A 21,312-nucleotide genomic window follows, 5' to 3' on the forward strand; every position below is an offset into this window, starting at 1 on the left:
AGATGTAAAACTCAGGCCCTGACTCTCTCTAGTCCTTAAAAATCCCAAGGCATTTCTCGAAAAAAGTAGGGATGTAACCCTGGCATCCTGGCCAAATTTCCCCATTGGCCCTTACCAATCATGGCCTCCTAATAATCCCCCATCTATGAATTGGCTACATTACTCTCTGCCCCACTGATAGCTGATGTGTGGCAAGCATTCTGGTGCACTATGGCTGCCATCACATCATGCAGGTGGATGCTGCACATTGGTGGTGGTGGGAGTCCCCATTACCTGTAAAGCGTTTTGAGTGGAGTGTCCAGAAAAGCACTATACAAGTGTAAGCAATTATTAATGAACTGCATGACCCCAACAATGTGAATGAATTAAATTTCTAGAAAGATGCAATTTCACCAAAACTATAAAAGGCAGTAGAATACCAGTGGGGTAGCGGGTTGGCAGCAGAGAATATGGCTCTGCTCTACCACAGATGTAGGCCAGCCTGGTGCAGGCCCGATGTGGGGGAAGCAGCACAGAAGCCCCTGCAGCCACACGTGATCTCCAGCAACAGAGCTAGACAACCCCCCTCAGGGTTACAGAGGAATGCTGTACATGCACCACCAGAAAGGTAAAGTTGACAAACCAGTCCTTGAGCAGGCATGGGTTAGCAAATGTTTATTCTACCGATCGCCAGCTTTGTGGCAGGGCTGGTGTTTCTCAGTGCTGCTACAGTGGTCTCGTGTGATCAGGAGGTTGTCTACCGCTGCATCTCCACAGTTGCCTTCTCCAATCTTGCCTTCCAGCAACAGCTAGGGAAAGAGAAAAGTCAGGAAAGTACTTCCTTAAGCCTTCACATGCTCCTGCAGCTAGAAAAGATGGTCATGCAAGGCAGGATCTCCAGTGCCCCTCCTAGAGAGCCACAGTTAAGCTTTTTCAAGTAGTTCCTAAAGGTCTGGAATAGATTTAATTAACCAAGGTCCTTGGGGGACTCAAGGAGTGGTCCTTGTCAGCTCAACGAATGGTGGTCTGCCTAATCTGAATTCGAGAGGTAACCCGGGCAATAGCCATGACTAGGAGTCCAAAGTCAGCAAGATCAGTTGACATGGTCTGACCTTGTGCTTCACTTATACAGTCAACTATTAAGTTGAGAAATCAGAGTCTAGCAATATACAAGAAATTCCCTACTTCCTGCAAGGTGGGAGATACCCACAGTATTCCAGGAGGAAAGCATGCATCTCTGGAATTAACATAGCCCTGCACAAGTCCCCAAGAGGCTCTGTCAAGGTCATCTTCAGCTATCAACTGGAGAGACTCGAGTCTCCTATTCTCCCCATGGAGCAGTAACTCCACTATACAGTTGGGGAAGCAATGCCACTACCTAGTAGAACTAGCTATAGTACTTGTTGTACAAGGTCAGGACCACAGACTAGTGGCTTCAAAGCCCTGCCATTTCATGGTTTGTTGGACTACAGTTGCTTGTCTTTGGGTGGTGAAGTCAATGTTGCTATCACTGGGCTAAAACAGTAGGTGTAGAGAGCAAGAGCACTTGTTTTATTAGTTTAGAGGTTGATATTGGAGCTTTTGGTACCTTTTTAAAATCTTTCAGCTTGGGGGGGGGAAGTGAATGATAGGGTCATTCCCACCCTAATGTTCAACTAATCAATTAAGAGCCATTTTGCAGAATGCTAAAGAGCAGACTAATAAGCAATTTGAAGAGGGACTGAATAAGGTATTGTGGTAAAGTTGAAAACCATGCACAAGTCCAGAAAAAGGCCACATCCAGCACAGTGATTAGTTAAGCAGCAGCTAGCACAACAGACCCAGGGGTCCTCCAGGATGAGGAAGAAAAGGGTGATCCAGTCTTACCTGGAATGCTCGCTCAGGCTCCGTTAAGAGCTCCACTTGTGCAAAGGCCCAGGTCCTCACCCCACTGCCCTGGCCTACCCACAGCTGGCGCCAGCTGTCCAGACGGTCAGTGTAAAGCACGTACACGCTGAGAGAGCCTGGAGACCAAAGGGCAGGTCACAAGTGCATTAAGACAAACGCATTGGGAGAAACTCCAATACTAATCTATAGTAGCCTGTAGATGCCTACTAAACAGGAGAACGAATGCACTCCAAAAAGGAGCCAGTGTCCAATGGATTTGGATTGCTTCAGCCTAGCCACATTTCATACTTACTACTAGAACAGTACTATTGCTATGCTTCCAAGGAGAAGCTTGGACACATGGTTAGATGAACACGGAGGGACTCACCCACTCCCTGTCCCAGGATGCTGTACCAGAAGCTCAGGCACACGGAGCCCTGCAGCACGGGGCTCATCAGCACTGCCGTCTGGCCACTCACCCGAGGAGCCGCCTCAATGTACAGGTACTGTCCTGAGAGCACAGGGAGAAGGTGCTTACTGCCTATACTGCTCAGTAATTGGTCAAAGTGCAAGTTGAACCACCTGCACAGGATCAGATATGGGCAAGTGTAACAAATGTACGTCAATTTATGCAGAAAAACATTGCAGAACTTAATTGCATTTAATTCAAATTGCAGCCAATTACTTACATAATTCATTTAGCAAAGTGCAGCATCTCCACACAGTGGATCAGGTGGAGAACAAATTGCTTATTAGTAGAAGCAAAAGCCCCGAGTAGAAATCAGCCAGGCCATCAAATAACACCAACAGATCAGCTCATTATCCTTTTGGGCAAGTCATGAGTCATTATAGTCCGGTCCTCCTCCCATTGCATTAGCACTGGCTTGGAAGTTCTGTCGGGGGAAACTGATGCCATCTGCTGGACCACACATGTAGATGAACACCTATACCTTGACTTAGGAATGTTTGAATTTCATGAGTTTTTGCTACACTGAAGTTGCATCCATTGTAGCCAGATTCAAACCTCACAACAGCTCCTTTTCAGTTTTAATAGTTGTGTACTGTACTAGAGTAACCAAAGATGAGCAAATGGCACACTAAGATCCTCAAAATAATCACTTTTTACTCTAATAGTGATTGGGACCCTTAACCTCTGCCAGTTCGAGGAAAGAATTTGGTTTGCGAGTTGTGGGCTGGGTGTACCCCTTATAGTCACAGCTTGGCGTCAAGGTCTCATCCCCAGTATTGACCTGGCCCCAGCTTTGGGTATAACACTGGGGTACAAGCTGGGGGGTAAAGTAAACCGAGAGACTCAAGTGCCCTGCTGTACTGCGAGCCAAGATCACACCATACCTTGCGATTTTGGGCAGTCACCCTCGGTCTCCTGCTGTGGCCCGTCCACAATCAGGACCTCCTCTCTGTGCAAACCCCAGTCGAAGTCATTGTTCTGCCACTGCGTCCAGCTGCATGGCGAGCTCTCAAAATCACAGAGGAGGAGGCCTGGGGACAGGGAGGAGGAGGAGGCGGCAGGGCGCGCCGAGGAGTGAGGCAGCCACTGCCCTTCTCTTATGTGGTACTGGCCCCCACACGGCCCCCTTTCCACCTGCACCACGTCCAGGGCAGCGTCGCCACAGAAGTCGCTGGCAAAGGTGCCTACAAACAGGATCTGGAGAAAGAGTCGGAGGACAGTTTCTTCAAACCACCCCCTTGCCAAAAACAAGCTTTTAAAACCTAGTTACTCTGGAGGAACACGCAGGCAAGGAGCCAGCACTCCTTCAGCTCAAACTGTAAGCAGGTCCTGAAGCAGTGGAGGGTCCGAAAGTAAACTCAGAATCCAACTCCTTTCATTCATAAAGACTGGCACTCCTAACATGTAGACTAGAAGACCATTTTAATTCATCCCTGGACACTCCTACACATTTGCTAGCAGTTTTTACTACCCAGGTCTGTCACTCATCTAATCCAGTCTCGAAACGTACAGAGGGGTAGGGTTGTTTGGCTTTGTCGTCAAGTCAGCCAACCCTGGCTTCAACCAGATGGATGGCTTTCTATACTCCCACAGCCAAATAGTTCTACCTATTCACCATTTTAAATGTACCTCCATATGATTTTGATTTCTCAGTGGAGGCAGTCAGTCAATTAGGAATATGGAAAATGGTACAAGATCTGCACCTTTTCAGTAATGGGAAAAATGCACAAAACCCAATGGGCAGATCTGGCAGCTGCAGATGAAAGCTAGCCAGATGTGTAACAACATCCAGAGGCCCAATCTCTTTCATCACCATGGGGACTTGAGAACATACCAATAAGACCGAGAAACTGCAAGCAAGTCCCACATCACTTGGCAGAGAATTAATCTATAGATGCCTATAAAGGTAAGAGCTAGACATTCCACTTCATAACGCATTAGCAAGTACACGATTTAGGAACTGCTACCAAGGACCTGGGTTTGCAATTTGAAGGCAGGTCAGCTTTAAAATGCCAAATTTCACTTGAAGGATTAGCTTTGCTCTGACCCCAGGGTCAAACATTTGAGCTCCTTCCCTCCAAAAGGAAGTTTCCCCCCCCCATCACTCAAGACCTAATAAAATAGCTCAGGTAGGGTCATGAAGCACTATCCTAATGCAAAGCCACCAGTGGCTTCAAGACTTGCCTTGAACGTCTGGCCAGGCTTCCCAGTAATGTCCAGAGTTTTAAAGAACCACTGCCTGCTGTGTTGGCCTCTGCCTGCCCACACCTGGAGCTCATCATTAGGGGTGGTGCTGTATTGGACCAGCACAGCCAGAGAGCCTGCAGCAAGAGAATGGGCAGTCATTACCAAACATGTCAGCCATATCAACTTAGACTGGATATCTATTCTGAACTTCTACCACCACGGTCAAGCAATCCAGAGTTTAAGCTCCAAAATTGAGCCCAAATAGTCAAAAGACACCTGTACCATAGCTCTGGTCCTTCAGGTTGAGCTCGGCTCAGACTAGTGAGCAGGCTCACCAATTTAACAGGACCAGTTTGACAGTTTTCCCAGCCCATCAGGCACTGCTGCCTTAAAACAGGCCTGGGAAATTTGGTGACAACCCAGCCCTCCAGGATCCCCACTCTGGACTCCTCCTGGTATATGCTTTAGAACCAGTCTCATTATACTAACCCAGGCAAAAAACAAAAAAAAATACCAGAGGACATCAAGGAACAAGACAGCACAGCCCAATGCCCAAAATACCAAGCAGTTTACACACAAGGCATGTAGCTATTCAAAACCCAGTCTTTGGCTGAAAGCCCATGGTCAGCCAAGCATAGCTGGAGAACCTCTGGCCAATACAGCCAGCACTGGGAGTATGGAGCAAGGACCTTGTATGTCTTTAATCTTACAGGGATAAAGAGGTTGCAGTGTGTACAATTACTTCACTTTTGGAAGTGGAAGGAAACAACCTTTACAGACATGTACCTACAATTCATTTCCATCCAATAATGCATGATCTTCCTAAATTCATTCCACCAGTACATGCTTTAAAAGCCGTTAGAAGTAACCGGATCTGCCAAAAGCAAAACCAAGCCCACTGACATTGAGCTTTTTCTCATGAATGTAGTTTCTTTCACACAGAAGCTCTTAATGAAGGCCAGTTGCTCAACTGGCATTTTATCAAGAGGCAAGGAGGTGAATAAAACCTTCATGCATTAAGAGGGACTACATGTCCCCCACTCAGTCACAGGAACTAGACAGAACAGTTTTAAAGAGGTCATCTGCAATAATACTGTTCAATAAGCATGTTATCATGGAAGTTTTAGAAGTTATACATGCCTCTCATTTACATTGTATCCAAATCAAATGTCAGCATAAACCTGCTTTAGCATATATTACACATTTCTTTATGAAATGTGACTTCATCACATCATTAAACATACTGCATGGCATCTCCAGAACCAGGCTTTGAATTAAGGTTCATTGGCATCAACTTCTTCCTGGCCCAGCAGTCTGCATGCATCATGATCAGTATCCCCAGGGAGCCTCACTTACCCACTCCTGCCCCAAAGATGCTGTACCAGAAGGACAGGCACACCTCTCCAGAGAGCTCCCCACTCTGCAGCACTGCAGTCTGGCCACTCTGCCATGGGAACTCTGCCTGGATGTACAGGTACTGCCCTGAGAAAGGGACCTAGTTAACCAGGAAGTCTGACTCCAAGAAAGGAGCTTCCATTTCATGGCCAAATAAAGGGTTAGGTTCTAAACCACACCCTGAAACTCACTGGTCAGGTTCCTGCAGCGGTCCTGGTCATCAGCAGAAGGTGGAACCAGCGTCTCATGGTGCAACTCCCAGTCCAGATCATCCCAATTGGCCTGCGACCAGCCGCACATGACCCCCTCGAAGTCACAGGCACGCTTCAGCCTGTTCAAGAGGGAGGGGCTGGGGCCTTCAGTGCTGCGCTCAGCAGGCTGCTCTGTGGTACCAGTGAACTCCTGCCAGCCCACCTCCGGCACAGAGCCAGAGGAGATAGGCTGCTCCGTGCGTCTCATGTCTTGTGCCCTCTCTGTGGGCGAGTGGCTCACAGGGGAGCCGGGGAAACCCATATAGCTTGTAGGAGCCCCAGCGGTGCCGGAAGTATGCTGCTCTCCCCCTGCGGCCCAGCCCAGGGCAGCAGTTGGCTCTATGCCACTGTAGGCAGCAGGAGAGCTGGTGGAGTTACTTGGCCCCGAGTTCACAGTGGGACTTTGGATAAGGTTCTGCTCCAAGGCCATCACTTCCAGAGTATCTGCTAAGAGCACAGAAAGGCAAAGATCTGAACCCACAGCTGGAAGGAACTGCTCTGAAGCTACCATATTCTCAAAAAGGAGAAATTTGAACATTGCCAAATAAAACCAATACCTGCCCAGGTATTGGCTCCTTAAGTATCCCAGAACTGCTTATTTAAGTGCCAGTCTTTCTACTTAAAGACAGGAAGGGGACCGCATCCAGATTTAGGATGAAAAAGCCCATCTCATGTTCAGGTGCATTAAAAGGTAGCTGGCTACTCACCACACTTGTATAGTTTGTTGATTCTTTTGATATCCAGGACACTGAGGTGGGTTCTCTGGCCAATCTTCACACCACCCGATTTAGGTACAATGGTGGCTTCCCCATTTGAGGAGAAGAAAAACCTGCAGATATTCCAAAACCAGAGCTCCTCTGAGCTAAACCACAGCCTAATGAAAGAGCTTGAGAACCGATTTACATGCATGTCAGTTCATCCATACAGATATGCAGAATGACATGGCAGTAAAACAGGTCAGCACCCAGTGCCTAGTGACCACTTAGCATCCCTAAAATTGCAGGTTCATTTTAGGCGAGACTTCATGGCATGGGCTTTGAACTTCCTGGAGTCCACCTGTGCATAAGAAGCTGACCATCCGTTAAGCAGACTTCACTCTGGACAACTGCAATAACCACTGCCAAGTTACTTACTCCCCATAGTGCATAATGGAATCCATGTCATAGGGCAGCCCTAGGGTATTCCCCTCTTTCATTTCAAAGTTCTTTTCCTTCCCTACAGAGGAAAAGAAAGTCAAGATCAGCCAAGTTTTCTCCTCACACTGGTTTCTTTAGTGCAATAGGCTTTTCTCGAGCTCCATTTTGAGATCACAGCATCAAGTCCTCATAAGTCAGGTGGAACTGAAACTCAAGACCAGGCTACACTATGCACCTGCTCTCAGGTGCTTCCAGGATCGGAGTCTACCACCCTGGAGGAAGGCCACCTGCTGGCTACAGCTCTCATAAAAGTAAGGCCTTTGACATACCTTTTCCAGGAGCAATGCAGCTCCACATCTCGAGCAGCGTTGTTTTGTTCCATCAAAAGACACCCACAGCAGGTCCCCCCCCGTGTCAAGTCAGCTCATTAGTCCTCAGGTAAACACCTATTTGACCTTTCAAACACCTGTCAAAAAGCTACCCACCACAAACCAGACACTGAAACTGCAGGCTTCGAACTGGACTGAACTGGGCTAGTCTGGAGAGTGCAGGGCTGAAGGTTACCGCTCATGATGTTCTGCCACTGGATGGTGATGTAGCTGTCACGGTCCATGCGGGACTGCTCGTGGTGGAAGCCCAGCGCATGGATCAGCTCGTGCGCTAGGTTGCCACCACTGCAGCCACTCCCAACAAAGACATTCTGAGGGCCCTGCTGCAGGTTCCCAACATAGGAGGCACACCTGGAGGGGGATTTAAATCCAAGGTCATCCCGGGGATCCTCAGAGCAAAGTCAATTCAAACTTTGATAATCCACCCCCCCCTACGCCAATAGAAGATCTGCTGGGTTTTAGAAGAAGTCACAGATTAAGGCAAGGATTTACAAGCAAATCCCCACCATTACACTGCTTGGACTGGAAAGCTAGCCTTCTCCAAAAAGGCTGGCAGATTCTATATGGTTAAGATTCTTATATTCAAGAAAGAATGCCTCAGCTCACTAGCTTGAGCCATTTCCCAGTTTCCAGTAGATGGCAGCAAACTCCCTGCTTCACCATGGGTAGGTCAATGACGGAGCTTCAAGTCATGAGCAGTGCTTCTCCTGCGCAGCTTCATTGAATCAACAGGATGTTCTACATTGCATGTATGCGATTCAACACTTCACAGACCTGATTCTACCACTATGAAAAGCAGGGGAACTCACCCGGTGCTGAATATGAAATAGAGGTAATTGGTCTCCGTGGTACGCTGGTGAAACCTGATGCAGGTTGAAGAGGAGATCATTTGAATGCCTTTATTTATATCATCCACCTTTGAGGCTGGAAGAATAAGAGGAAATCAGAGCCAAGATTTGACCTCCACCTTCAGCCATTCTATGAAAACCCATTGCCAAATTCACCTAGCTACCATCACCATTTTCTGGCCATTACTGATGGAGGGTCTATAGTACATACCGAGGTCACTGGAGATCTCATAGGGGATGGAAATCCTGCCATCCGTCGTGGGCCACACGCCCTTCACATCGGCATTCCGATCAGCCTAGAAAGAACAAAACTAAACCAGGTGCTCAAACCCTCACCAAGCCCCTCCACTGATCTCAGAAGGGAATGGGAAACAGGCCCAGGGGGTGCCTGCTTGGTGGACAGCAGCATGCCCACAGGGGGCAGCCTCTCCCCACAGTCTTGCACCCCCTTGTAACACACGGAGGGGGAGAAGCTCCAGGGTCTGGATGCAGCTGGGCTGGGAACAGAACCGCTCTAGGGCTCAGCCAGGGGGAGAGAAGAGCACCAGCAGCATTAGGTCAGAAGAACAGGTAAGTTAATGGCAGCCTGCTTTGTGCTACATTGGCATAATTTACCCAAGGGCTTGCCGTTAAAGCCCAAGGTTAGTCCAAACATTATGGTCGGGAGCCAAGGGAGGGACTGCCATCCACTCTCAACACAACCCCCCCCATATCCCTCACTTCTTACCGGGAGTATAATATCCCCCTCAGCGAAGGCGTCTTCATTTCCCTTCTTCAGCTCTGTACAGAGGAGACCTGGGGTTACCGAATCACGCAGGGACAGATCTGATGAGCCAGTCTCACTCCTGGGAGCTCCAAGCCCAGATAGCTCAATGGCAATATGGTAACAGGCTAGCTAGGCGACTGCCTATTTCATAGGATTTTCAACTGGTCAAATCCATAACTCTGCAAAATGTGGCTTGTCTACCATTGAAGGTAAGCACACCGACTACTTGAGGCATTTTAATAAAATGTTAACATCTGTGGCAAGTGTAAATGTTGACTTGCCATGCGTTGCCTGGCTAAAAACCAGTGTTGTCCAACCCAACAAAAGCAGAGAGGTGAATGCACAGTACAAAGCACTGTTCAACAATTATACACAATAGAAACAAGAGAAATTGCAAGAAGGCATTCCCCCCATTTAGTTACACGAGGAGTATGGTTAGCCCAACATGTAGCTCCTCGAATGGCAGTCTTTCCCAGAAACAGCAGCAGAGGGGAATGTTAGAGCTCAAGTTGATGAAAACATGCCCGAGGTCAGTCATGGCACAAGTCCAGGTATGTGGACTGGTCATCACTCAAGTCGACCCACTGCATATGAAGACGCATTTGATTTTGCATCTTGAAGATCTGGGCAAATCAATTTATGGAATGTTTCTTTTGGTAACTCCTCCCCAGATCTGCCCACCCTTACCCATCTCACTTCCCTCATTACCAAGTCCACATTTCTACAATTCCTCATTACAAAAGGTGTCAGTCGAATCATCTGTAAGTGATGACTTGGCTATAATTTTGAAATACCCAACCCTGTTTATCAGCCCCCCCAACCCCTCCAAGTGGAAATATTCTTTACAAGATGTGTACTTGTTCGTTTGTAAGCAATTAGAAGAACTTAACCAGCTCTGAAGAAACCAAGTTAAAGTTTGTTTTAAGTAGTAAAAAGATTGGAGTGGGAGATAATTGTAGTGTACATGGAAACAGATCTAGAGAAGTCCCTTCCTAGGATCCACAAAACGCTAGGTCTAGCGACAGGACAGCTCTAGTTCACCCTGCTGCTCTTAACGGGATATCTTAACGGGAGTCTTAGTCCACCGGGTGGCAATGGCTGATGCGCGGTCCCGCTCACTCACCTTCCAGGGTTTCTGCGCTGTGTGGCCCGGCCGCCAGCGCCAGCACGGTCTCCGGGCTGATCTGGAAGGATTTCGGTCCAGGCGCGGCTAAGGGACGGGATTGAAACGATACGAGATGAGCGGAGAGGTGGGAAGAAGACTTGTCACGTCTACACCAGCACTCCGACAGCGCGTTAACGCTATGCGGTATAAACCTACAGTAGTATAGTAGTCGAGGAGAAGCCGAAGAGCGAATGACATTACCTTTGCTGTCAATATGCGCCTCATTCGAGCCTCTTTTTACCGGAACCGTGCCCACTGAAACAAACCACACAGCACTCTCAATCCGTCACAAACATCCCAACTCCGAATATCCTCGTCTTCGGACGGCTACAGGGGGGGAGTCGTTAAATGGCGGTGCAGTAGGAGAGACAGAAGGGGGTGGTAAATTTCACATGCCGATATACACACTGTACCATACCTCCCTCCAAAAGCACAATCTGAAGCAGCACCCACACGAAGACGCGGAAACAGCCCATGTCAACACGAACTAGAGAACCTAACCATCAACTCGAGGAAAAATAACGAGTATAATAACTCAAAAGTCCACCCCAACCTCAAACCCTGAGTAGCGAACATCCAGCTCGCCGTCTGTCTCATTTAAACGCCCCCCGCAAGCAGGAACACATGAAATCAATTACAACGCGCGGTTACAGAACGCGTGATCATCTCACGCGTTTTAATATACAGTAGCTGTTGTCATCGGGTCTGCGCTTAGATTGAATTAATCCGCGCGATTTGCTGGTAAAATGCAATTTGAATTTACGATCGGAAGATTAGTGTCTTTTCCGACATAGCTCATCTGTAAAAAACAGTTCCAAAAGGAACACGCACGCAGAAAAATGTTCAAACAAGGATGTGTGAACGTCAATGTTTTTCATTTAGGACTTCAGAAACACCGAGCGGCTGATAGTGAAGTATAGGGTGTTGCAGGTGAAAGTTAAACAGCTTGACGGCTGTTGTCATGCGTCACAATTACTGTAAATTACACCTCGGTTTTTGTCTTGATATTCCGGTTATCATTTCTTTCAATTTAAGAGAAAGCCTAATACCCGGGCCTGCACTAGTTGTTCCTGCCATTACAGAGTTAATCTTTCTTAAGGGAACTTAAACTGCATTTTAAGTAATAACTCAATTCTTCACGAGCTCAACCAGCTCATTGTTGGTTTTTACAGCTTCTTACAGCTTCTCCTAGCTCTTCTGGTGCTGGTACTTGGAAACAGGTACAGACAGACCAGCCGCCAGCCCATCTTCTCACTTTTTGTCACATCCATTTGTACAATTTCTAACCCCTTCTTCCAATTCAGAGTCGTGGGGGAGCCAGTGCCTATCCCAGCAAGCAACGGGTGCGAGGCAGGGTACACCCTGGATGGGACACCAGTCCAACGCAGGGCAGACAGACACACTCACACCAGGGCCAACTTTCACAGAAGCCAATTAACCTACCAGCATGTCTTTGGTCTATGGGAAGAAATCAAAGAACACAGAGGAAACCCACACAAATATGAGAGAACATACAAACTCCACAGACATCACCCCAGACTTGGCATTGAACCCAGGGCCCCAGTGCTGAATAGCAGCAATGCATTCTCAGTTACATATTTTGTATAATGTAATTAGCTCCTTAAATGTGATGTGTCAAACCAGGCTCTGGGGTGTTTTATGTACAAGTACTATTAAACTGCAGTTAACCATTAAATACATTTAAAGAAAATCCCATAGGTCTAAGAAATTAATCACATTAATAAAGTACTTCTATGAAAGTCACACTTCACTACTGCATTACACACTTGCATTTGGCAAGAAGTAATTAGCATTTCAGAACATTAGATTCCATCTTTATTATTCAGGAGGAAGAGGCACCTGAAACCATGGTATTTATAGAGCCACAATCCAGCAGCTCTTCCATATTTAAGAAATACATTGCTCTTCAGGACAGTACATGGAAGTGCTTTTAAAAGCAAGATGCACATCTTTGCACAAACAGCTGTGGGAGTATGGAACACTCAGTGAGTACTGTACATACCACTCTTGGGTGGAAGTTCAGAAATGACTTCATCTGAATCAATGGTCATGTGCAGATCTACTGTAGTTATTTTAGCTGGAAATCACATATATATACACACACACACACACACAAAGTGGGTGCAATTACCAGTCTGTGAGAATGAGATTTTATCCTGCTAGTCAAAATTGGTAGATATTTTACTGATTAACTATTTTATAACAAGGTGATTACAGACAGGGCTCATCTAGCCTCTATGGAGCATTTTCTAGTCATGACATCACATTGAGAGGAATCCCACTCCAGGCTTTGCTAATCCAAGTTGGCACTGTATAAGACCATGCCCAGTCAAAGGGTCCAGTTGGTTTAATAGGCAAACTGACACCAAATACCCTGGATTCTTTCCAACAGCTAGAGGAGGTTAATTTTAGACAGAGCAGAACAACCTAACCAGCCCTGTTTGAGACCACCATCCCACCTTCTTTCAAGAAAGCAGGAGATGAGATTAGTGCAGCTAACAACTATAAGACCACAGCTTCCTCTTGGCTGTGCCAGTTCTATTCCATTAACTTCCCTTCCTTAAAGGGAGATTTAGTTAGAAACCTCAGGCCAGCCTGCAAGCAGCAACAAATTATATCTAAACAGCTGGACACTAAAAGTATTAGAATGAGATCAATAGAGCAGCTAGGTTGATTGGGAAGTACGGAGCCAGGAGTTCCCACATCTTGAACTCCCTGTTATTTCTTATTTTATTTCGATTCTTAGTCCAGCCAGGCCATTAATAACCAGCATTAAGTGCTTTTTCCTGCACTTGGGCCATGGTCTCAGATCATCCCTAAAATACATCATAGAGGAGGCCATTCACATATTGAAAGACATGCACACAGGACCATTAACAAGCCCTACTTCACAGAAGTAGAATAGGAAGTGTCCGACTACACCACCCTCTCCAGCATACACATAAGTAAGGACAGTAAGCACAACAGTGTCTGCTTAAGCAGTTTATTGGTCCAGTCTTTCCAAGCATGGTTAGCATCCTCATTTCCGTGAGCAGCGTCTTCTCTCCACCCGGATGTCATCCACTGCTGCATCTCCACAGGAGCCCTCTTGGATCATCCCTTCCAGCAGGAGCTTCAGTGGGGATTAAAGGAATTTCAGGACAACAGAACAATTAATTCTACAGGCAGGTGGAAAAAAATACAAGTACTCAAAAACCACGTTTCCCTGCAAAAATGGGGGGGGGGTCGGCGTCAAAAAAAAAAGTTGACCAATACTGGACTTTGAATCCAGTCCACTTAAAGCATTCCTCTTTAGGGAATGGTCAGCATAAATAGGGCTTCTACCAAAAGTAGAATTGGAAATTGTTCTACTCAAAAGGGTAGCAATAGGATTTCTTCCCTTGGCTCACAGCCACAATTCCCATGACAGGATAACTCTGCCTACTCTTCCTCATTCTACTACTTCAGCCCTACCATTGTTAACATCACAGCCTCATACCAGAGGATCAGAGAGGCGGGTTCCTCACCAACAGGACTGCAAGCACCTGGGAGTCCACAGGGGGTACTATGCCCAAAAACCCTAGTCAACTTACCCCACCCTTCCCTCAAGGGTTCTCCATTAGTTGCATACAACCTTAAGGGTAATCCCAGTCATCTAGTGATGTCACCCAGGTTCAAACCCGAGACCAGAGCTCAACCTGTGCCTCCTGCAAGATCACCATCTCAACAGGTTCAGCCACAGAACTGGGTAAGCAGTGAAGATCTAGATGCACTGCTGCTCTGTAGGAGAGGGGATAGAAACCACTTCTCCAGTGCTGCAGATTTAGGGTAAATCCGTACCATCAAGGATTGGCAACTCCAGAAGATAACCCAGTCAAGATTTTAATCCTACACTGGGAAGAAATGGAGCATCTTCAACTTCACCACTAGCTTGGCTCCCTGCTTGAAGTTATCCAGCAGCCCTAGGTAGGCAGTCAGAGGCCTACCTGGAAGGTCTTCCCAGGCTCCATGTACAACTCCACTTCAGCCCAGGCCCAGGCCCTGCGTCCGCTGCCTCGGCCAACCCACAGCTTGTGCCAGTCATCAGGAGTGTCAGCATACAGCATGTACACCGTGAGTGAGCCTGGGGGGCAAAAAGGACAATACTGGCAGGGTCAGGAACAGGTCATTTAGCCAGTTCCTTTAGGAAATAGCTGGATAAATTCCTGCAAATAAAGCTACTAGGATGGCCATCCAGCTGGTCTTGCATTTTGTATCCTCCCCTTTACATGAAGTACCCCAAGCTTAGGAATAAGACAGCAACATACCCACCTAACCCAAAAATCAGTTTAAAGGAGAAGAGCAACACAATGAAACTACCAGTGTTAAGCCTTCACTTTAGAACAGTGTTAGAATAGGTTTTGGTTTAGTTTTTCAGCTTCCTCTTAGGTGAATGCCATGAAACATTCCAAGAAATGCAAGTTCACTGGGTCAACAGTGGCTTGTTAGACTAAGGGGGGGGGGGGGCAACATTGGCCATTAAACCTGCAGAATGGGTAGAAGTAACTCAGAAACAGTTTCAGCCCCAGGTACTCACCCACTCCCTGTCCCAGGATGCTGTACCAGAAGCTCAAGCACACCGACTCCTGCAGCACAGGGCTCATCAGCACTGCTGTCTGCCCATGCTCCCGCGGAAAGGCTGCCATGATGTACAGGTACTGTTCTGAGAGCACAGAGAGAGTTAGAGGACAACCATCGGTTTTTCCCACTCCAGGAATTTAGATGGGCTATAGACCACTGCCTACGAATCCTGCTGCATAGGAACACTGCAGACAGCAGGAGTGAAGATTCGTTGTCCAGCAGGTCTAGTTTTGATTGGTCTCAAGATTCTACAGCAGAAAGTGCGAACCATTGGGTCATCAAACCATTGGCCCAGCAGGCCCTTTTACAGAGTACTAGAAATTGTGCAAACAGCAAGAGGACAATAAGGTGGCAAAATATCCAATTGAGGAAACCGTACAAAATGTTACACTGCCAGTACGACCCACAGGGGGAATAAAGCTACCCTGTTGTTGATGGATCTGGTCGTGGCAGAAACCGAGTGGTGTGGATTTCCATGGACAGCTCATATGATGATTCAGTAGTGAGGGTTAAATGAAAGCCAAACTACCCTTCATCTCTTTGGAAGCAGGAGTGATTAATATTCCTCTATCGGGACACTCCTTCCAACATCATCCCAGTTTTAAAAAGCATGACCCATTATGTGGCCCCGCAGTATTCAACTGGCATAGAGCCTGCAGGTTGGAAAGCCTGAAGCAGATCGAAATTGCTGTGCAGCAGGTTTCCAAGCTCCAGTTTACCTCTCTCTTGAATACAGTTCTCCTGCCGTGGTGCCAGGGGAGCATGCAGCCTCCAGTCGAAGCTGTCCCTCTGGCACTGGGTCCAGCCGCACAGGGAGCCCTCAAAGCTGCAGAAGAGGCTGGTGGTGTTTGAGCTGGCAGTGGTGCCCGGTGTTGGAGAAGGGACAGACCGCTCCCCTCTCCTGAAGTGCAGAGGCCTGTGCTGAGGCAGACACACCCCCTTCTGAACCTGCACATCATCCAGGGCAGCATCCCCACAGTAACTGTTGCCAATGGTGCCCACAAAGAGGATCTAAGGGAGGAGAAATGGGATTGTAATGAATCACACTGTAGTCATCTTAGAAAACATTCAGGCCATCTAGGATTAAAAAAAAAAATAAAGTGAGGGTTAAGTGCACTCACTCTGTATTTCTCCATCCCCACCCCACTGATATCCAGCTTCTCCAGATACCACAGACGGCTCTCGCTCCCACTGTCAGACCACACCCTGTGCTGGCCAGAGGGGAAGGTCAGAGACTGCATGTACACCGCCAGGGAGCCTGTGGGTCAAGCATCAGGAGATCATGTAGACAGGATTAGCCTTCCAAGGTTAGTCAACTCCACTCAGCCCACCCACCCCCACTGACTGTACACTCTGCATGCATGGTGGTCCCCTCATTTGACTTGATAAAGAAGGGAAACGTGTAGCAGTGAGGATTCCCCGCCCCCCATTGCCACTGATGGAACTTCTAGCACAAAGCTTACACTTTGAGAAGAACCTAGATAATCCCTGGGCTCAGTGCACCACCCAAGCCACAGTGAGCTTTACAAGATGTACCATCAGCTGGCTGGGACCCCCAACTTACCCACTCCTGCCCCAAAGATGCTGTACCAGAAGGACAGGCACACCTCTCCCGAAAGCTCCCCACTCTGCAGCACCGCAGTCTGGCCACTCTGCAGTGGGAATGCTGCCTGGATGTACAAGTACCGTCCTGGGAGAGCAATAGATCAGGAAAGACTGCTTTAAGTTTCGGGGGGCTATAAAGCCTGGAAGCAAAACCAACTGATCTGTTTTTACCATTAACTGGATTCAAGCATAACCTTGGAGGAATTTTTTTGTACTTGGACTCCTTTAAAAGTTGAGTCCAGTACAAACTGGACTCAGGAAAACCGTTCAGAGTTTGAGGACTATGCTAAGTCCATAACTATTACACTTAGGGGTAGGCCAGGCCCATCCTTACTTGTGCTTCCGGACTAATGGAACAATGTGAAAGACAGCAGCTGGTTCTATCCCTACCAGGTTTGCTGTGGCAGGGGTCCTTGCTGACAGGCCTCTCCCGGTGAAGACTCCAGTCAAATTCATCAGCAGCAGACTGGGTCCAGTTGCACAGATCTGACTCAAAGTCGCAGAGATCAGCACTGTCAATGGGCCCAGTAGCACTACTGCTCTGCACTGGGGGGCTTCTAGAGGTGGACTGCTCTGCAGCATGCTGCCAGCCCATCTGGTCCCTGGTGCTACCAGACACAGGGCTAGAGGGATAGTGTTCAGTACCAGGCCCTGTAGGCTCCACCAAGCCCCCATGGCCCTCAGTACTAGAGGCATAGTGTTCAGTACCAGGCCCTGTAGCCTCCACCAAGTGAACCTCTGTACTAGAGGGATAGCGTTCAGTACCGGGCCCTGTAGCCTCCACCAAGCCCCCATGGCCCTCAGTACTAGAGGGATAGCGTTCAGTACCGGGCCCTGTAGCCTCCACCAAGTGAACCTCTGTACTAGAGGGATAGTGTTCAGTACCAGGCCCTGTAGCCTCCACCAAGTGAACCTCTGTACTAGAGGGATAGCGTTCAGTACCGGGCCCTGTAGCCTCCACCAAGCCCCCATGGCCCTCAGTACTAGAGGGATAGCGTTCAGTACCGGGCCCTGTAGCCTCCACCAAGCCCCCATGGCCCTCAGTACTAGAGGCATAGTGTTCAGTACCAGGCCCTGTAGCCTCCACCAAGTGAACCTCTGTACTAGAGGCATAGTGTTCAGTACCAGGCCCTGTAGCCTCCACCAAGCCCCCATGGCCCTCAGTACTAGAGGCATAGTGTTCAGTACCAGGCCCTGTAGCCTCCACCAAGTGAACCTCTGTACTAGAGGGATAGTGTTCAGTACCGGGCCCTGTAGCCTCCACCAAGCCCATGTGATCCTCCGTACTAGAGGCATAGCGTTTAGTACTGCGCACTGAAGGCCCTACCCAGTCCATTTCGACCTTGCTACCACCCACAGTACTAGAAGCATAGTGTTCAGTAGCAGGCCCTGTAGGCTCCACCACACCCCTGTGGCCCTCAGTACTAGAGGCATAGTGTTCAGTACTGCCCCCTGTAGCCTCCACCAAGTGAGCCTCTGTACTAGAGGGATAGTGTTCAGTACCGGGCCCTGTAGCCTCCACCAAGCCCCCATGGCCCTCAGTACTAGAGGCATAGTGTTCAGTACTGCCCCCTGTAGCCTCCACCAAGTGAGCCTCTGTACTAGAGGGATAGTGTTCAGTACCGGGCCCTGTAGCCTCCACCAAGCCCCCATGGCCCTCAGTACTAGAGGCATAGTGTTCAGTAATACCCCCTGTAGCCTCCACCAAGTGGAGCTCTGTACTAGAGGGATAGTGTTCAGTAGCGGGCCCTGTAGGCTCCACCAAGGCCCCATGAGCCTCAGTCCTAGAGGTGTGCTGTAGCTCAGCCGGCTCTGTAGGATCTGCTGCTATCGGGACCACTGTACTTTGTGCAACAGCAGAGGATGAGTCTGACATGTGTCCTATGGAAGAAGGATGGCTTGCAGGACTGGATGAGGGCAGAGGGGAGCTGGAAGAGTTTTGTAGCCCAGAATCCTGCAGCACAGCCTGTCTGGAGGAGGACTTCAGGAAGCCTGTGGAGATTTGGTCACAATCAGAAGAGGACAGGTCATTTCACTGGAACTAGAAGTCGTCATATTGATGAGTTACAGAGAACGGCTAGAATTAGACAGCAATATGGCTAATACTGCTTTCTGTAGCATGAACCACTGCGCCGCTGAATTAAGCCTATGGTTTGCTAGCAATCCAGTAATAGGAGCAAGTGGCATCCATGACCGGGTGTGAACACCTGCCTGTATGGATGTCATGCAGGTCATCTATGGCCTTGAGAGAAGCCAAAGCCGCTCCTGGACTCTCCTCTACCGCCTCATTCAGAACGGAGGCCAGAGCTGAGGAAGTCAAAGAGTTGTAGTCACTAGTCCACAGCAGCAACAGCCGAGGCAATTTCCGAAGCGCGGAGGAAGTGAAGATACCTTTTCTGTGAAAGCGGGCCCACCAGTCCTTCCGCGACCGGAAACCGTACCGCGCTCGCGCGCCTGATACGGACGTTCTCTCCAGCGGTAACGAAACAGCTACGGGGGGAGATACACAGCGAGTTTAGGCTGGAGGGACACACGATGTACAAACAATACAGCGATGGTTTCCGTACAAGGATACGGCCGATCGGGCAGTCTATCCCAGTGGACCCCCCCCCCCCCAAAGACCAACTGAGGTCAAGGGAAGGGCCGTGATCTTCCTCGTGCCAACGCGCTAACGGCGTCCGAGTCCCCTGTTTAGTCCAGTCCGCGTTTTACGTAGTAGTCAAAGTACGCTTTTCCGTAGATTAGGAAAACTTTCCCCAGAGAGCTTGGGGCCAAACAAGAGGAGATCCCTAGTAAAGGGAGCGCGTTCACCAATTCATCGTTCCTGCAGACAATCAAACGAATTACTCCGATCGAGTACAAGGCAGCGACGGTCAGTTTCTTACGAAACTAGCGCGTCAGTTTAAGGCGTTAATTTTGCCTATCTGGAAAGCAGGGCAGCTCGGATACATGCATGATCTAAAGCGGTCTTTCACGCACACAGCATCGACGGGCTTGGGGGCGGTTTTTGGGAGAAGTTTAGAAGCTTCGAGAAAAGAAATCCCCCACTCTTTCATGCGCTGCTTTAACAACTCAGTTTCGTCACGGCCGCCAACAGGTGAAGAATGAATTCACCCTAACGTACCTTCCTCCAGCCAAAGCAGACATAGAACGAGACGGAGCAAACCTCCGGCACTCCCCATTTCAGCGGCGATCCAGAGACACATCTACCACAAGGCGCCCTTCGAGCTTTTATATTGTCCTTCTGTCTTCTAAGTGTAATACGACTTAACCCGTACTGGGTTCACCCTCAGGTGAAAACAATTAATGTAGCCCTCCAATTAACGAGCCTGCTTCAGTCAGAGGTGTTTGTTATCACTCGTTCTTTTGGTTAGTTGAGGGAAAAGAGAAATGAATTCACTTGAATTAATTAACCTGATCCTCGTTCTTCAATTGTAGTCTCGATGAGTTAATGAACCATTTGGTGTGTGTGGGAGGGATACAGTACTCTTCTGTACAAGCCAGAATTCTTAAGTGCCTCCTCAAACCTGCCTCATGAGTGATAAATATTAGTTTCTATGGCAGGGAGTCTCCAACCCTGGTCTTGGAGGTTTTTATGGAACCTTTAAATCATCCATTTCTAAAGGCTTGGAACAATTACATTTTTATTAATTAAATAAGTGTTTAATTAAGCAACACAGAGATCATCTATCCATTCCATTTCTAACAGCTTTGTCCAATTCAGCGTCGCGGTGGAGTCGGAGCCTATCCCAGCAAGCAATGGGTGCAAAGCAGAATACTCCCTGGATGGGATGCCAGTCCATCGCAGGGCACACACACACTCACACCAGGGTCAGTTTTCACAGCAGTCAGTTAACCTACCAGTATGTCTTTGGACTGTGGGAGGAAACTCAGGCGAACATGGGGACAACATTCAAACTCCACACAGACAGCATTCCAGGAATTGAACCCAGAACCCAGGAAATGCCGCAAGGCTGCAATGCTCACTACTGTGCCACTGTGCTGTCCCAACATAGAGATCATTTGGAACAAAAGTCCAACAGCATGTTCTTCAGCCTTCAAGGACCAGAGCTCCTTTCATTAGGACATCTGATGTAATATCTAATATTTGAACAACAGATGATTTTTTTTAATCAACTGTTTTTTTTAATCATCTTATAGGTGATCCTATAATAATAACCGGATTGAACTGGACTGGGGCTCTCCAGATCCACTGGGATCCTGGTTTGAGGAAGAGACACACTGCAGACACAACAGCCCGGGGAGCCCAACCCCGGTCCCCGAGGGCTACTGTCCCACAGGTGCTCTATCTTTCCATCCGTTTTCTAACTGCTTCTTCCAATTCAGGGTCATGGGGGAGGCGGAACCTATCCCAGCAAGCAACAGCCACTAGGCAGGATACACCCTGAAGAGATGTAAGACACACACTCACACTCACACTCACACTCACTCATTCCAGGGTCTATTTTCCCAGAAGTCAGTTAAAGTCCTGGCATGTCTTTGGGCTGTGGGAGGAAGCACACTTGAACACAGGGAAACCATGCAAACTCCACACAGACAGCACCCCAGGCCAGGAGTTGAACCCAGAGCCCCCAGTCTGTGAGGCAGCACTGTGCCTGCATCTTTAAATCTCCAG

The 21,312-nt window shown here is 48.3% G+C and overlaps 2 protein-coding genes across 2 annotated transcripts; both read right to left on the reverse strand.

Moving 5' to 3' along the window:
- Nucleotides 1-639: 639 nt before the first annotated feature.
- LOC148674467 (uncharacterized) lies at nt 640-11,329 on the reverse strand. Its single transcript, XM_088624601.1, has 16 exons — nt 10,870-11,329; nt 10,653-10,706; nt 10,410-10,496; nt 9,248-9,300; nt 8,732-8,816; nt 8,482-8,596; nt 7,848-8,023; nt 7,281-7,362; nt 6,855-6,976; nt 6,088-6,591; nt 5,858-5,983; nt 4,499-4,635; nt 3,199-3,511; nt 2,234-2,356; nt 1,846-1,982; nt 640-788 (listed from the first exon to the last, which is right to left on the reverse strand). The coding sequence occupies exons 1-16, from the start codon at nt 10,925-10,927 to the stop codon at nt 660-662; spliced, it is 2,301 nt and encodes a 766-aa protein (XP_088480727.1). The 5' UTR covers nt 10,928-11,329; the 3' UTR covers nt 640-659.
- A 2,011-nt stretch (nt 11,330-13,340) lies between these two features.
- LOC148674468 (uncharacterized) lies at nt 13,341-19,941 on the reverse strand. Its single transcript, XM_088623442.1, has 9 exons — nt 19,801-19,941; nt 19,068-19,166; nt 17,067-18,668; nt 16,636-16,761; nt 16,193-16,329; nt 15,791-16,082; nt 15,028-15,153; nt 14,438-14,574; nt 13,341-13,584 (listed from the first exon to the last, which is right to left on the reverse strand). Exons 1-9 carry the CDS (start codon nt 19,880-19,882, stop codon nt 13,492-13,494), a joined length of 2,694 nt encoding a protein of 897 aa, XP_088479568.1. The 5' UTR covers nt 19,883-19,941; the 3' UTR covers nt 13,341-13,491.
- Between the last annotated feature and the right edge of the window lie 1,371 nt (nt 19,942-21,312).

The sequence above is a fragment of the Lepisosteus platostomus genome, chromosome 3 (genome assembly GCF_059453375.1).
Source record: "Lepisosteus platostomus isolate fLepPlt1 chromosome 3, fLepPlt1.hap1, whole genome shotgun sequence".
NCBI lineage: Eukaryota > Metazoa > Chordata > Actinopteri > Semionotiformes > Lepisosteidae > Lepisosteus > Lepisosteus platostomus.